At 41.1% G+C, this 17,642-nt stretch overlaps 1 protein-coding gene across 1 annotated transcript in view; it reads right to left on the reverse strand.

The window, feature by feature from the left end:
- Positions 1 to 4,886: 4,886 nt before the first annotated feature.
- The window catches only part of Slc30a5 (solute carrier family 30 member 5), a 29,910-nt gene continuing 17,154 nt past the window's right edge, over positions 4,887 to 17,642 (reverse strand). Inside the window, exons 8-16 of the mRNA XM_021208213.2 lie at positions 17,143 to 17,313; positions 16,241 to 16,529; positions 15,859 to 16,067; positions 15,211 to 15,368; positions 13,860 to 13,989; positions 11,983 to 12,178; positions 9,375 to 9,601; positions 6,134 to 6,262; positions 4,887 to 5,704 (exon numbers count right to left, since the gene is read on the reverse strand). Coding sequence (XP_021063872.1) covers positions 5,534 to 5,704; positions 6,134 to 6,262; positions 9,375 to 9,601; positions 11,983 to 12,178; positions 13,860 to 13,989; positions 15,211 to 15,368; positions 15,859 to 16,067; positions 16,241 to 16,529; positions 17,143 to 17,313 — 1,680 coding nt within the window. The 3' untranslated portion in view covers positions 4,887 to 5,533. The remainder of the gene's footprint in view (positions 5,705 to 6,133; positions 6,263 to 9,374; positions 9,602 to 11,982; positions 12,179 to 13,859; positions 13,990 to 15,210; positions 15,369 to 15,858; positions 16,068 to 16,240; positions 16,530 to 17,142; positions 17,314 to 17,642) is intronic.

The raw sequence follows: 17,642 nt of genomic DNA on the forward strand, positions 1-17,642 counted from the left end.
AAAAAAAAAAAGAAAGCAAGTTGAGCAAGCCAGGGGAAGCAAGCCAGTAAGTAACATCCCTCCATGGCCTCTGCATCAGCTCCTGCCTCCAAGTTCCTACCTGTGTGAGTTCCTGTCCTGACTTCCTTTGGTGATGAACAGCAATGTGGAAATTTAAGCCTAATAAAACCTTTCCTCCCTAACTTGCTTCTTTGTCATGATGTTTTGTGCAGGAATAGAAACCCTAAGACGGTTACATCAATAGTTGCATACCATGTATCAGGAGATGCATTAATCTGAGCAAGGACAGATACCACATCTGGTAGAGCATCTGCAATTAGAGTTATTGCCTGGTTTAGTTTTCGATAGTCAACAATCATCATCCTCCACAATCTATCTGTCTTCTGTACTGGACAGATTGAAAAGTTAAAGGGAGATGTGGTGGGAACCACCACCCATGTATCTTTCGAGTTCTTGATGGTGGCACTAATTTCTGCGATTCCTCTAGGAATATGATATTGTTTTTGATTCACTATTTTCTTTGGCAGAGGCAACTCTAAAGGCTTCCATTTAGCCTTTCTAACCATAATAGCAAGTTGGGGAGGAAAGGGTTCCTTTACACTTTCCCATCTTAGTCCCACCCTGAAGGAAGTCGGAACAGGAATGCAGGAATTCAAGGAGGAGCTGATACGGAGTCTATGGAGGAGTGCTGCTTACTGGCTTGCTCCTTGTGGCTTGATTAGCCTGATTTCATATAGAAATCTAGAGATGGTGCCACCCACAATCAGTAATTAAGAAAATGCCCCACAGGTTGATTTTATGGAGGAATTTTCTCAGTTGAGGTTCCCTCCTTTCCAGTGACTCTAGCTTGTATCAAGTCGGCAGAAAACTGGCTAGCATACCAACCATTGATCTAGCCAGGAGAATAGTGTGAAGGCACAGAACGTAGGTCAGGAAACAGGAGTGGATGGCTTACATCTCTGCTGTTCTTTGGGGATGACTTCCCCCTTTGTGTCTCATTTGGGATTTTCTTTCTTTTTTTCTTTTTTCTTTCAGCCTCCCGAGTGCTGGGATTAAAGGCGTGTGCCACCACGACCGGCTCATTTGGGACTTTCTTAATCCCTTCCCTCTTCCCGTAAGTTTTTACACTCTGGGATTCCTTATACATTGCTCTTACAATGCTTTAGAAGTCTGGCTTAAGCTCTTGGTTGAGAACAGACTCAGTGGTGGAGTCCCCAAGGAGAACTGTGAATGCAAACCTGGACACAGGGTCCAAGGGTGAACTATGCTTGACACACCACCAGCACTTAGGAGAGTCAAATTCTTGGGCCTTGCTAAGTTGCTCTTAGACCTACAGGTTGCTCCTAACACTAGCTTCTGCTACATCTAGGACAGCAGAACAGGATGATCTTCTAGGCATCCATGTAAACACTCAAATTCCTTTCTTTCAAGTACAGTGCCTGTCACACAGTCCAAGACAGCGAGTTTGATGTCTCACACCACCAAGTCAGTTATCAGCTAAGAAATATTCATGCTTATCCAGGCCTGTGTGTTCTCTGATGCTTCCCATGCCGTCCAGGCAGAGACTGAAAGGCTCATCTGGACCTTGACTAGGTTCTAAGTCTTGGGCCCAAACATTGGTTCTGCTACTGAGCTAACGTCTTTTCTGTTAAAGAGATCTCCAACGTCCTTTGGAATTGTGTGATTCCCTGGGGGTGGACAAAGTCACACAAGACCGACTTTCGGACTAGAAAGCATCAGGCTAGAAAAGGAGGCTCTCACTGAGCCCTGTTAACATTTTAGTAGCGCTTAAAGCGATGGTCCTTTTTGAAACCATCATGCTTGCGAGGATGTACATGGCTTTGGACTGGTTACAGGTATTGAATAACAGACACATGTTCAGAAAAGGTGGGCTTTGGAGGGATGCCGACTCTTACAGCGATGTACTAGCAGCAGCCAGAAATCTCAGCAGGTTTACTCCGCATTGGGATAAGCAGGCAGGTTAGCTAATTTTGTTAGGGGTCTCTGTAGGGAAAGAAGTCTCAGGCTGCAGTCACTCTGAAGGGGAGCACAGCGGGCGATACTTTCTATACATATGACAAAACTGTTTGCCCAGACCAGGGGAGGGCTTTGCCATTTCAGAGTCCCATCCAAGGAAGAGTAGGGCTGCCATTTCGTATTAGGATAAGGGAATCCCCAGGTACCTATCTACCTTTTCAGGGTCACCTCCTTACAGAATCAGGAGACCAAGTCTTTCTTAAATCCTCTCACAGGCCAAAATAATACTGGATGCTGCCTGGACCAGACCTTCCTTGTCAAATCCTGCTTGACCAAGATGCATGCTGTCACCATAAGTCCCCTGTCCAGAGTTGGAGAGCCCCCGCCCCAAGGCCCCAATGTCCTATTGTGAACCTTTTGGAGACCTGCCTTTTGCAGAGTGGAAGCTTTCGTATGAACCCCAGTGAAACCTGTCTCCAAGCACCTCTCAGTGAGTAGCCATAGTGAGTTATTAACACCCTCCCCTGCCCCCCGTTTATTTCCTTACTCTAATATTGCTTGGCCCTAGCCTGGGGTAAGGTTCCTTCTCGTCCTCAACCACTATTGGCATACTTATTAGACTTTCTGAAGTCACTCCATGGTGGCACTTTTAGCCACTGTGGCTGTTATTTTGCTTTTACTCACACGCTTTCTTGTTTTAAGCCTGCCAAGTGTCTTTGACCTCGTCTCACTTAGCCTTCTATGATTGGTGTCTTCTAGAATGCAGACCCTTAGCATTGGGATAGGGATAGATGCTAGCGACCACTACCATCTACACCGACTTGTGCCTCTCACCACCGAGGACATTTTGACTCTGAGTGGTATCTCAGTTTGGCCTCTTGAAGTTAAACCCCCAGCACCCCCCTCTCTAAAATGTAGGGTGGGGCTGAGGGGAGGGTGACTACTTCCCCAGGTGAGGTAAACCTCGAGAAGCTAAGAGTTTAAAGCTCTCAGCTTCAATAGGATCCTCCCACACAACCCCATCCCAAGTTACAGGGTTCCGTCCCTTGTCAATAAATGTCCTTACTTTAACCGCTGACACCCTGACCGCTGTTAATTTAGTTTTCACTGTAATTCAGCTGTCTTATAATGAGGACTTAGTTTTATTTTTTTTCAACTTGAGTTCTGTGGCTGCTGGAAAAAAGACCGTCTTTTAGGGGACACTTAGAAACGTTTAGACTGTGTGCATCTGGAGTGGACAATTTTATCACTAAGTCATTGTCCTTTGTCATATTCTGGGATGCTAGAAGTTGGTTAATTTTATCACAGAGCTCATCTGTAGATGCTGAAATCATCTTACCAGCATTATCATTTTCCCTTCCACAAACTGTCAAATGTTTCACATATAAGGTCATTAAATCCATCGCTGCTCACCATTAGAAAATCAGATGAATAATCTCCTTAAGTTTGCAATAAAGTTCACACCATGGGCTTTCAGGACTCTCTGACCTCCTAGGAGAGGCTTTAATTATATGTTGGTGATCTGAAAAGCCTATTCCAGATACTTAAAAAGAGGCTGATTGACCTAAAGCCATGGGCGCTCAGTCTCCCTCCATTCTGTGTGGTACTTTATTCTTCTACCCTGTTGCCCAAGAACCATCCCACTTTTGGTCCAACAAAATCTATGTTAGTCAGGATTCTCTAAAGTAACAGTACTTACAAGATAACCTCTCTCTCTCTAGAAAGGGGATTAGAGTGATTGGCTGTGATTGATAGTCCAAGCGTCCAGTAGTTGCTCAGTCCATGAGGCTGATGTCTCAGTTGGTCTTCAGTACACAACAGAATCCTGAAGGAGGCTCTAATGCCAGTGAAGGAATGCTCTTGCCAGTGAGAGCAAGCAGGCAGAGCAAGCTTCCTTCTTCATGGCCTTTATATAGACTGCCAGGGGAAGACGTGGCCCCGATTAAAGGTGGATCTTCCCACCTCAAGTATCTGGATTACAGGTGGGTCTCCACACTTCAAATGATTGAAAAAAAAAAAAATCCCTTATCTAACTGTGGTGGTGCTCATTTTTATTATTATTTTTTTTGTTTTTTTGAGACAGGGTTTCTCTGTGTAGCCCTGGCTATCCTGGAACTCACTCTGTAGACCAGGCTGGCCTCAGACTCAGAAATCCGCCTGCCTCTGCCTCCCAAGTGCTGGGATTAAAGGCCTGGCCACAACACCCTGCAACAAAGTCTTAAGTACCCTTACATACTAAAATGTTTCAAAATGTTGCCATTATGATAGGAAATAGTACATATTCTAAATCACCCTGTTCATCAAAATTCATACATAATGAAAGTATTCAAAGGTTTGCACTGAACAGCATCCTTTGGTGGTCATAAAACCGCATGTGGTTCTTTAGACTATACACCCAACTAAAACTGGAAATGAAAAGTATGCTAGACAAAACTTTACAAAGTAATTATAGGCTATTTTGCTTTTATGGTGTCTGAAAATCATGAGTTTCAGTTACATCTTAAAAAACCTACTCTGTTACTTATGATACACGTACATTTCCCCAGAAAACAGAAAGTAGTTTAAGCACAGGTGGAGAGCACACAGCTGAGGAGGCAAGCAACAGGATGAAAAGCCTAGGACAGTGAGCCTGTGAGGGGCCCTGGGATGCAGCCTGTGAGGGGCCCCGGGATGCAGCCTGTGAGGGGCCCTGGGATGCAGCCTGTGAAGGGCCCTGGGATGCAGCCTGTGAGGAGCCCTGGGATGCAGCCTGTGANGCCCTGGGATGCAGCCTGTGAGGAGCCCTGGGATGCAGCCTGTGAGGGGCCCTGGGCAAGAGATTCAATCTTGGAGGTGAAAGGCGACAGGGAATAACATGATACAACTTAGCATTAGTTTTTTACTGTAATCAATTATTCATTTGCAAATACTACCAAAAATAAAAAAAAAATTTATTTAATGGAGTGGTTAAATCTTGTAATACACCAAGAACTATATCATAGTTCTCTATTCTCTTTGTTTATCTCAAATCAGTGGTTGAAATTTCTCCTGAATAGTTTACATTTCAAGTAGAAATACAGCTTTTACTTAATGGACTTAAGTTATAATTAGAAATTAGTTTTATATACAGAAAATTCATAAATATAGAACTTTATTCTCATTTTGTCCTTCAGATATGCAAAAAAATCAGCTTAAAAACTTCATCTGGGTCTTTGTAATAAACATGTAAATACATATTTACAGTGGAGATGCTTTCTGACTGAAAGTAAATGCACAGAAGAAATTTTGGTCTTCACCAGAATCCATCATTAATTATGTGTCCATTCCTGAAGATGATGTGTACGGTTACATCATGTTCATTCCAATGTCAAGCACATAATTCAAACAGAGCAACAAACAATTTTCTTATACAATGAATGCCTCATTCTGCATCTCAATTTTCTTTTAAAAAAAGACTCCTTAATCCAACAGTAGGGAGATTAAAAAGTGTTTGTACAATTATGTGCCACTTTTACTCTGATCTGACATTACAACCTCATGGAGCCTCTATTGCTCATGCCGCAGGCAGGGGTGTGTCTCACATGATGTAAGTTCCATCTTTGCAGGATTTCAGGGATTCCATTTGCTTTGTCATAGCCAGAACATCATGAAACCCAGTGCTTAGGCCGGACATATGCTGAAAGTATGCCTCCTTCTCTACTTGCACCGTTAGGTTGTTTACCCCTGCATCTTTAAGTATCCCTGTAACCTGTGAAAACATTCAGAAAATCAAAGAATTTACAATAACGTATTTAGTGCAAGTTTTCTTTTTTGAGACAGGGTCTTAAGATTGCAGGCTGGGCTGGGCGGTGGTGGTGCACGCCTTTAATCCCAGCATTTGGGAGGCAGAGGCAAGTGGATTTCTGAGTTCGAGGCCAGCCTGGTCTACAGAGTGCCAGGGATACATAGAGAAACCCGGTCTCAAACAACAACAACAACAACAACAACAACAACAACAACAACAACCAAACAACCAACCAAACAAAAAGATTGCAGGCTGGCCTGCAATTCATGCTGCTCCCCTTACTTTTGTATCTCTGAGTGCAGGGATTAAAGGCAAGCCCTGCTATGCCCAGTAAACTACTAAGCCATATGGTATATACAATTTTATACATGAATTATCACAAACAAGAATTACCTGCTGTATAATTCTCTGTTCCAGTACCTCAGATGTCACCTGAATATGAATTGTTCCTGCTACAATACTGGCAGAATGGCGCCAAAAATGAGGGTCTCTGTATGATATTAATCCCTCAATTTTCTGTATCTGCAAAATAAGTGGGGAGGTGGTATAAGTGATTTTTTAAAGTATATGCAGATAATTTGGTCTATAAATCATTATAGTAAGGCCAGAGAAGAAAACACAGGATACAGACAGCTTGTAGTAAGGTGTTTAAGACATATAGAACATATTCCATTTATTCTAAGTGTTACCTGAGCATATTTAATGAGCTATAGCTTTCTTTATACTGACAAACATGCATACACACAGTTACAGAAATGACAGATTTAAAAGATACCCTCAGTTTTCAACACAACAGGATTGGCTAAATTATCAACTACAGAAAACTAGCTAAGTAAGTCTAATATTATATTGGCATTAAAATGTATCATTTTTGAATCATTTTTTACTTATGATACATGTACATTTCCCCAGAAATCAGAAAGTAGTTTAAGCACAGGTGGAGAGCACACAGCTGAGGAGGCAAGCAACAGGATGAAAAGCCTGGGACAGTGAGCCTGTGAGGAGCCCTGGGATGCAGCCTGTGAGGGGCCCCGGGATGCAGCCTGTGAGGAGCCCTGGGATGCAGCCTGTGAGGAGCCCTGGGATGCAGCCTGTGAGGAGCCATTAAGTGGAAAAAGCTTACCAAACAGTATTTTGCTATTTTAATTTCCAAAATATTTTTGTTTTTCATTTATGTGTATGGGTGTTTTGCCTGCATGTGTCTGTGCACTATTTGTGTGGTGTTCCCAAGAGGCCAGAAGAAGGTGTTGGATCCCCTAGAACTAAGTTACATAGACTGTTAGGAGCTGCCACGTGGGTGTTGGGAATCGAATGTAGGTTCCCTGAAGAACAGCCAGTGTTCTAATTGCTGAGCAACCTCTTTAAGTATTTTTATGTAGTGAAACAACTTATAATGTGTTATAAATTTTCATCTGATTTTGATTTTCTTTTTTATATTTTGTTGTACTTCTCTGCAATGGGCTTGTTTGTGATTATTATTTAAAGATCTATTTATTGTTATTTTATGTGTATGAGTATTTTGTCTGTCTGTCTGTCTGTCTGTCTGTCTGTCTGTCTGTCTGTATGTATGTATGTATGTATGTATGCATATCTTGTGTGTTCAGTGTTCATGGAGGTCAGAAGAGGTCACTGGATCCCCTGGAACTGGAGTTATAGACAACCAAGTTGCCATTTGGGTACTGGGAACTAAACCTGGGTCCTCTACAAGAGCACTTGTTGCTCTTAAATGTCACACCACGGTCTGTGCTTGTTAGAAAACTCCAAGAGAAGCAGACCAGAGTCTGTGACCTCAGAGTTTTCAAACAGACAGAATTGTTCATGGGAGGAACTTTCATGCCCCTCCCAGGTACAGTGCAAAGAGCGAGTCTCCTGTACTTCAGATTACTCATCACCACTGGCTATTGTCACTTGTTGATATGCCCCTGTGGAGAAACATTCTCATGTGACTCCTAACCCCAACAGTATAAACTGTCTGATGCCCTAAATAAAGTTGGCTATTGCCCGAGGCTTTGTTCAACTCGTTTTTTAGGCTCCATTCTCCCCATGGTAGCACACGCCTGCAATCCTGGGGTAGCTGAGGGAGATTTGCTGAAAATGTGAAGCTAGCCCAGGCTGCAGTGAGGCCCAGGCCAAACAGAGTATACCGTGAAAGACTATCTCAAAAAAAAAGCCAGGTGTGGTAGCGCACGCCATTAATCCCAGCACTTGGGAAGCAGAGGCAGGTGGATTTCTGAGTTCAAGGCCAGCCTGGTCTACAAGAGTGAGTTCCAGGACAGCTAGGGCTACACAGAGAAACCCTGTCTCTGAAAAAAACCAAAAAAAAACCAAAAAAAAAAAAAAAAAACCAAAAAAAAAAATTTATTTATTTTTTATGTGAAAGGATATACTATTAGTTTTGTGCACTAATCCTATAACTTTATAATCACAAAACAGGAGTCTACTAATTAAACAGTTAACTATATATGGTTTACTTTGTTCCCAAGCACTTTTTTCTTTTTTGTGGAACTGGAGTTACAGATGGCTGTGAGCTGCCAAGTATGTGCTGGGAACCCAGGGACGACCAGAGCTCTTTACTGCTGAGCCATCTTCCAGTCTTCCAGGTCCCTTAAACACTGTTTCAAATAAGGTGTGTGTGTGTGTGTGTGTGTCTGTCTATACAGAAGTGCCTTCCGGGCTGGTGAGATGGCTCAGCAGGTAAGAGCACCCGACTGCTCTTCTGAAGGTCCTGAGTTCAAATCCCAGTGACCACATAGTGGCTCACAACCATCNGTAATGAGATCTGACGCCCTCTTCTGGAGTGTCTGAAGACAGCTACAGTGTACTTACATATAATAAATAAATAAATCTTTAAAAAAAAAGAAGTGCCTTCCACCTTCTTTAAACCAGGATGTGTGGTCTGCAGCTTACAAATCAGGCTGTCCCAACCCACTGAGACTGCAGGTGAGGCTATCGCACCTTCCTTCCATGTCTCCATGGGTTCTGGGGACTGAACTTAGATTCTCAGGTGCGTGAGGCAGGCACTCTACTGAGTATTGAGCACCCCAGCTTCCTGTCTCTTCCTTTGAAACAGGGTGGTGGTGTAGCTCAAGGCAGCTATGAACTTCTCATCCTCCTCCCAAGTGCCGGGAGCACATCTCCCATCATGCCCTGCTCACCTTCATTTCAAATAATACTGAAAAGAAACAAAGATAAAACAAAAACCAAAATTCTAAGGCCAACACCTGAAGAGAGGTTAGAAAGTCGGCATCTTTGTTCTCAGTCCCTCCATGTACTAGCGCCCGTCTGTGCACTGCTCCATCTCCTTGCTCCTTTCTGCTCCTTTCCTCTCCCTCCCTTTCCAATAGCTCCAGGTGAATTAGAGCTTGCACATGTAGGTATGTACTCTGCCGATCACTGCATTATGTCCTCAGCTCTAGCTGTTTTCAGACAGCCTCACTAAAATTGCCTAGGCTGGCCTTAAATTCTGATCATTTTACAAAGCAACTGAGATTATAGGCTACTAAGTCTGGGTTTATTTTATTTATGAAGTTAAATTGTAGTTTATTAATTTATATCCTGCATATTACTTGTTAGATCAATTCATTCAACTTTAAGTGATATTTTTAAAGGACAGAGTAAGTAGTGAGAAAATTACCTTTTCTAAAGCAATATGCAGTTCTTTTTCAAGGTCAGGTGGTAGTCTCAGAAGTAGAACTTGACAGGCATCTTTAATCAGTGGGATCACACTGAGAAATATTAACACGGCAATAAAAAGAGAACACAGGGGATCAGCAATAAACCATCCAAACTGCTCTATAAGAATTGTGGACACAATCACGCCGATGCTGCCCAGTGTGTCTGCCAACACATGGAGAAATACACCTACAAAATAAGACATTAAAGTTGATCTGATTTAACTCTTATCCATTCTAGCAGCATCGCTGGCTCTCAGTACCAGGCACCTTCTAGCAGCTGGCCCATCAGTGACACAAACATGGTTGCTGTCAAGGACTCTCGAGTACACTGTATAAGGATGCAGGCAACCAAGGCACAGTGTGCTATGTTTAACACAGTAGACTTTGTCTCTGCTGGTGTCCTAGGAATCATGCTTGAAGCAGGTGCCTTTGTTTTTCTCTCGTGAATGCAGGGCCTTGCAAGAGTTCTACTACTGAGCCCTGTACTGAGCCTGTTTTCTTATTTTTTTAAAAAATAGTTTTATTTTTTGCCAGTTACAATGGTACACACCTTTAATCCCAGCACTTAGGAGGCAAAGGCAAGGCAGATCTCTGAGAATTCTAGGCTAGCCAGAGCTACATAGTAAGATCCTGTCTCTAAAAAATATGTATGTACTTCAAGGCTAAATGTGCTACATAGCAAGATCTTGTCTTTTAAAAGGTTATATAACTAGTTAAAAAATTAAGTATTTTTAATAATCTTAGAAAGATCTTTTAGTAAATGATGTAGTCAAGTTCGTATTTGAAAAAAAAATTTCTTAAAGTCTATTACTTCTTTTTTATTAAACAACTTATTATTTTCTTCATTTACATTTCAAATGCTGTCCCTAAAGTCCTTGTACCCTCCCCCCGAAGGTTATTACTTCTTACAAAAATTTTGAAGTAAAGCAAAGTATTCTTTGGAAAAAAAGTCTTTATTACTGTGTGTACGTGGACCATGAGTGTGGCTGACATGACTCAGTGCACATGTAGCGGTCGTCAGAGCAACTTTGTAGAATTGGTCTCTGCCTCCCACCATCACATGAGCCCCTTTGACTATGGTCAGGCTTGCAGCACTGGTCGGCAGACCCTCTCCCGAGTCACTGTACAGCTCCCAGTTTTGACATTACCCAAATTACTAACATTAAACAACTGGTATAAATGACAAAAGAGTTTAATACAACCTAATTATTTTTATAATACAGCAAACATTCCCTGTTTTGTTGGTCATGAAAGTTTATTAATGTTCACTTAAGTATTTCCCTGGCAATCAAAATATTCTACTGTGTATATGGAAAAAGACTATCCTTACAGCAATTGATTTAAACATGGGTATTTATGCACAAGTGTATTTCCTTTTTTGTTTTTACGGTGCTGATAATCAAAGGCTGCATGTGTGGTACGCGACTGCTATGTGACTAGATAAATCTCTAGCTCCTTCACTTTCTAAATGGCTATTGTGGAGTGAACACAAGATCTGCCCTTCCTACTTCTTATGGTATAATACATGATCGTTGCCTACAGGCACAGTATTGCATAGATTATGGATCTTCAAAACTACTCATTAATGGGAGCATTAGGCCAATGATCAATGACTGCCCTTCCTCTCTTTCTGGCTGCCATTTCATGCTGAGCCTGAGTTTCATCATGTGTACGCAGAGTCTTGAGACAACAGTGTCTCTGTGATGAACTTTCACTGAGCAACATCCTCAAGGTTACCCACAAAGCTGCACTTTATAGAGTCCCTGCTTCCCCCTTCCTCCAGTGTTAAGAGCCTTGGGCATACTAGGCAAGTACTTTTCACTGAGCTATAATCTTAGGCATCTTTTAAAAAAAATCATGAGTAGTAATTGTACCACAATGTTGGAACAGGGTACAGGACTCATGTGAGAATTCTGAGTGTTTGTGAAAACACCAAGAAAACAAGAGTCATGTGACCTCAGTTTCTTTAAAACACGGCTGTTCTTGGAATGTGTTTTCATGCCCCTCCCGGGTGTGCTGGATAGGGTGAGTTTACTTCAGATCACTCATTACTGCTTGTGCTGTTATTCAACTAAATGTTTAAACTATCCTTTATATGCCTCTACGGAAAACCATGTTTTTCCACGTCCAGCTTGTCATTGTGATTGTATGCAGCCTGAACTCATAAGAACTTTAGTCACATTACCTTTCCTTTTCTAAACATTTTTATTTACTGTCATTGGTGTTTTGCCTGCATGTATGTTTATGTGAAGGTGTCAGAGCACCGGAGCTGGAAGCTACAGACAGGTGTGAGCGCCATGTGGGTGCTGGGAATTGAACACAGGTCCTCTGCAAGGGTAACCACAGGGCTCTCAGCCACTGAGCCATCTCTCCAGCTTGTCCATGTGACCTTTCTTAACGCCCAAATTGGCTGATGCTCCAGAGTTGACCAGTGCATGAGACTTTAGTATGCCTCATTATTGGCTCCAGTTCCTCAGGTCCCAGCAAGGCCAGTATTTAATGGAAACAAATAAGCGCCCCAGCTCAGGAGCCAGCTGAAAGGCAGCAGAGCACTTCCGAAGGACTTACCCCTCATGTTTGCATTCATGCCTCCACCCGTGAATCCATGGCTGTGACCGTGATCATGGCCGTGTCCATGTGCATGGTGGGAATGGCCGTGATCAGAGTGGCAGTTTCCTTGAGAGGTTCCATGGCCGTGGCTGTGGGCGTGGCTAAAGGCACAGATACCAATAAGGTTTACTATCAGCCCTCCGACGGAAACTGGCTAGCAAAAAGGAGAAAAGAAAAGCTTTAATTTTAAAGCTTAGAAAAAAAAGTTGCTATTTAGAAGTTATTACATAGCTATGTTTTTCTACTGAGACTTTAAAAACTACTCATAGTAAACTTCACTAAGTTACCCAAATAAATCTATAATGTTAACAATGTGAATTGTAAAATATTTTGGAAGGATCATTCTAACTTTCAGATACCAGAAAAAAAAGGTACAAGAATTTGAACTTAAGTGACATAGAAAGGCAAATCCTGGCTGGGCATGGTGGTACATGTCTCTAATCCCAGCATTCAGGAAGCAGAGGCAGGTGGATCTCTGTGAATTCCAGCGCTACCTAGTGAGACCCCGCTCAAAACAGACAGACAGGCACATCCTTGGTCCAACTGTACAACTTAACCAAAACTCCAAATTACTTTTAATGATTTGAGAATTGTTTATTTTCCTACTATAGGTCAGTACTAGAGGGCTGGAGAGATGGCTCAGTCATTAAAAGCACTGGCCAGCTCTTCCAGAGGACCCAGGTTTAATTCCCATGACCTAAATGGTGGCTCACAACCATTGATAACCCCAGTTCCAGGGGACCCCATGCCCTCTCAGCCTCTATGGCACTAGGCATCCTATGTGGTGTATATGTACATGCAGGCAAAATACCTTACACATACTTAAAAATCCAAGTGCCAGCATAAAAGAGTTAATGATACATAACTCAGGGTCTTAAACACATCTTAGTGTGGAAGAATGACTGACTAAACAGCAACCTCAATTCAGGGCTGCGAAAAGGAGAGACAGCAGGGATAAGATACAGCAGGGATACTGACAGGAAGTACCTGGGAAGCTGTGGGGATGGAAGAGAAGAGGGAATGTTAGGGCAAGTTTCCCAACAGAACAAACACAAGCAAACCTCCAAGGATTCAGAAGCTTAGAGTGAAGGAAGATGTACCATCTGCAGGAAATGACATCCACAGGGCTGGGGACAGGAAGAACTAAAGGTTGTTATAATACTTATATAATCTATTGGGGAAAGCCTGTACAATTTTATATTTTTCTCTGATTTTATTTTTAACAATGTACAAATGCCCTCAGTTATTTAAAAATATAACTTTGAAAAAATTAAGTCATAAAGGAACCTGTATGTTTTAGAATATAACCTTATATTTGTCTAAGATCTTTGAGAAAAGGATTAATTTCTAAGAGTCTGCAGTAACAATGTAAACATTGTAGTCTTTGTTTATTGTTAGGACAGAAGTTTTAAGATCTCACTGTGTTCCTGAAGCTATAGATGGTACACACTACACTGCCCAATATGCAGTGTTTGTTCTACATACAGACACCTATGATAAAGTACAAATCAGGCCTAGGAGACGAAGAGCAACAGTAATGGAATAGACCCAGAGTCCTTCTGATCATCTCCAAAGTTCTAGGATTAAAGGTATGTATGCAATCACTGAAAACCTCAAATTTATTTATTTAAAGAAATTTTCATTTAATAGACCATGATAAACTAGTTACCAAAAACCACAGAAAATGAAACAATGTATAAAGGAGACAGTGTACTAAGAATGAAGTTATGCTGATTTAAACAAAATTAAAACTATACTATATCATAACTAGCTAATGTTGGTAAGGAAAAGCCATGCAAGTAAGTGGAAGCTTAAACAGGAGAAGAAAGACTTACTGTCAACATGTTTGTGTCAAGTTCTGGAGGATCGATCAATCTAGCCACTGATTCCACAAACACAAAAAACGCTATCACTATCAGAAAAAGTCCATTAATAAATCCAGAGAGAATTTCTATTCGGCCATACCTAAAAACACGTAATATTTTTTAGAAAAGAAAGATAAATATTTTAAAAATATAAACATTAGAAACATAATAAAAAGTGAGGAAAGAAGCCCAGCTTTTTATACTAAGTAAATAATACTGTAAAATTATCAAAATTTAAAATACTAATAATAGTAATATTAAAAAGAGTATTAAAATATAAAATTTTATATATACAAAATCCTTCTTTATGCCCTTCTTACAAAAAGCCTTATCTAACTTTTTAGCAACGGTTTCTCTCTAAACCTCTAATGTATACTGTATAATGTATACTGTATATTTCATGGCACACAGATTCTGTCTGTACCAAAATTATTTGTATATTGGTTCATTCACCTTTCAAAATATAAACCATTAGGCCTGGAGAGGTGGGCCAGAGGTTACGAGCAGTTGTTGTTTTGCAGAGCACCCAGGGACTCAAGGATCCGACGGCCTCTTCTGGCCTCTGTGGGCATTTGGCATGCATATGGTATACACATACACACACAGTGTAGCCAACAGTGTAGCCAAACACTCAACATACAAAACAAAACAGAAGCCACACAAGATTTCCAAAATATAAACAATCAATTACAGGTGGATTTATTAGAGTACATCTTACTACAATTATTATAACATTTATTGAATTATTGGCAATAATGGGAGGATGTTTTCATATATACTAACTTCAAATTTTGAATACTTTTTTTTTTTTATATTTATTTATTATATGTAAGTACTTTTTTTTTTTTAAAGATTTATTTATTATATGTAAGTACACTGTAGCTGTCTTCAGACACTCCAGAAGAGGGCGTCAGATCTTGTTACGGATGGTTATGAGCCACCATGTGGTTGCTGGGATTTGAACTCCGGACCTTTGGAAGAGCAGTCGGGTGCTCTTACCCACTGAGCCAACTCACCAGCCCCTTGAATACTTTTAACAAGGATAATAGCTATGGATATTTTATAATCCAAAGAAATATGGTGAACAAAAATGCAAACATTTTTGGTGGTATTTTTTCTTTTTGCTTCTTAAGTGTTGTATTAGGAAGAATAATCCTGAACTGACTGCCATTTAGTATTAATCAAATGTGTGCTCATATTCCCTATCAACTTCAAATGAAGTAAAGATTTGAAATTATCTGTGTTGGAAGTAATACAATTCTGTTTTTGAAGATGGACTCTGCACTATACTAAAGAAACGGTGCCCTGATAGCATACCTACCCATAGGAGAATATCCGGGTGGCTTTCCACCGGCTCATCAGGGCAGCAAACAGTCCCATGACCAAAGCCGAGCAGTCAAAGAGCATGTGAAATCCATCTGAGATCAGGCCTAGACTGTTGGTTAGCACGCCATAGAACAACTCCACAAAGGTAAAAAGCTAAAAAGAGGGTTAAGAGATTATGGGAGTAGTACATCACTGCAGAGAATTATTAGATTTTAATCATAACAATTTAAACCTCTACCCAAACCTTCTTTGAAGATGTGCTTAAAACTTTAGTGCTGGAAACTGTATTTCAACATAGATTGTAAGTAAGCAAGCTAACCAGACACAGGCATTTTACATACTAAAAGGCAGTTGCTTGATTTTTATGTCTGTAGGAATCAACAGAAGGGGCTCTAAAATGTCAGCAGCAGCAGTATGTACTGACATCCTATTACAAGGCAGCTCTGCCTCTTACAAGCTACTGTAGTAACAGAATTATCACAATACTGAAAAGATTGTTTGCTTCATTTGAATAGGATTGTTGTTACTAATTAGAGAAAAATGTAAACTTTAGCAGAAACTTGTAAAGTACTAAAATTACACATTCTGTCAAAATAAAAACACTGTGCTTTAAAAATATAGCACTAATATTGAAAAATCTTACCAGATTCAAGCACAAGAAGTAAAAGATCTGCCTAGAGTCACTCTCCTCAAGAATCTGCTTTAGTGAGTCCTTAATAAACCTAGGGACCGACTGAGAGCTATGCTGAAAAGCGTCCCCCATGAAGTGATAGAGTGGTGTTCCTCCAGGAGAGTATCCAATAAGGGTACCTTTCTGTCCTCTCTTAGAGGGAGATGATAGGATGTTGGCCGCTACCAAGAGAAAAGAGAGAATATTATGCATGTTTTGAATGTTTAAGCCATCAACATGGTTACTTTCATCGAGTACTAAATTGCAAGTGCTTAATAATTTCTAAACTGAAGGCTTAAACATCAGAAACCATAAAAGTAGATTAATGAAAATAAAAATGAGGGCAAATGCTTACACAAAATGAAGAACACAGCGCTCACTACCACTCCTCCTGACAGGACATGCTCTGTGCTCTCCTGGTGTGCTGCTCTGTTCAGAGCCCGGAGTTGGTCTGTTATCGGATGTGTCCAGAAATTCCCAAACAGGAGAGCACTAATAAAAATGGGGAAGGATCCATAGCGGGCACACTTGGACACGTCCATTTTGACTGAACAAACCGAATCCATATAGAAATCCAGGATCACGACAAAGAAGATGACTGTGGTGAAAGGCATGATGAGAGAGAGCCAAGACTCAACCTTACTCTAGAGGAGAAAAACACAATCACCATCAGTGTTCTACGGAGAGAAAGCTAGTCGGCTTATACACAAACAGAAATACTCAGGCTCAATATGATTCACAAAATGCCAGCATGTAAGAGTCACAAGATATTGGTCCGTTTTCCCAGTGTTCTCCAGGGTATTAACAACAAACCCCCACTGTTGCTGAATTTTATAAATACTAAGTACCTAAAATCTCTGAGTTTAAGGTTAACTGAATTTTCTTGACAGGTGCCTTTGGGCCATAAAAATGGGAAGTATATGCAAATGTAAGAGTATTTGACTTACACTTTTATAAACAATTAAAATTAACTCCAGTGGGGGCAGGGAAACTAAAGAAAAAGCAAGGATAATTTAAGCCATTGTCAGTCTTAGATTAAAAACATCTGGAACTGAGCCAGGTGGTGTGGTGGCACTTGCCTTTAGTCCCAGCACCCGGAGGCAGAGGTTGGGGCTGCCCTGGTCTACAGAGCAAATTACAGGACAGTCAAGGCCACACAGAGAAACCCTGCCTCGTAAAGCCAGAAACAATTTTCTGAATTGAAATTCTTCCCAATAGTAACTCACTTTACTTGTTACCCACAATTCTCAGTCTTACCTCAGTTGTCACAGAAAGAACAATCACCCACGGGCACAGGAGAAACACAGAAACAAGCTGGGATAAGGCCTGAAGGCGCTTAGCTCCACCAACATCTATAGAGAGCTTTTTGGAAGCCGTGTGAAAACCAACTTTACAACATAAAGCCAGCACCAGCAAGAGCACTCCACCCTATGAGCAAAATGACAAAAGCATCGTTAAAACCACACATAGTCATAGTCATCTCCCTACAGACTTATGTTATTTAAAATTTTGAGACAAGCCTCACTATGCAGCCATAGCTGGCTTAGAACTTGCTGTGAAGCCCAGAGTGACCTCAAACTCAGAGATCAGTCTGCCTTTCTCTGCTTCCTAATATGGAGGACTGAACCAAGGACCCTGTACATGCTAGGCAAGCACTCTACCACTGATCGACATTCCTTGCACCGTGTGTGTGTGTGTGTGTGTGTGTGTGTGTGTGTGTATGTATACATGTACATACATCGTACTAAATCCATTTA

The sequence above is a fragment of the Mus pahari genome, chromosome 11 (assembly GCF_900095145.1).
Source record: "Mus pahari chromosome 11, PAHARI_EIJ_v1.1, whole genome shotgun sequence".
NCBI lineage: Eukaryota > Metazoa > Chordata > Mammalia > Rodentia > Muridae > Mus > Mus pahari.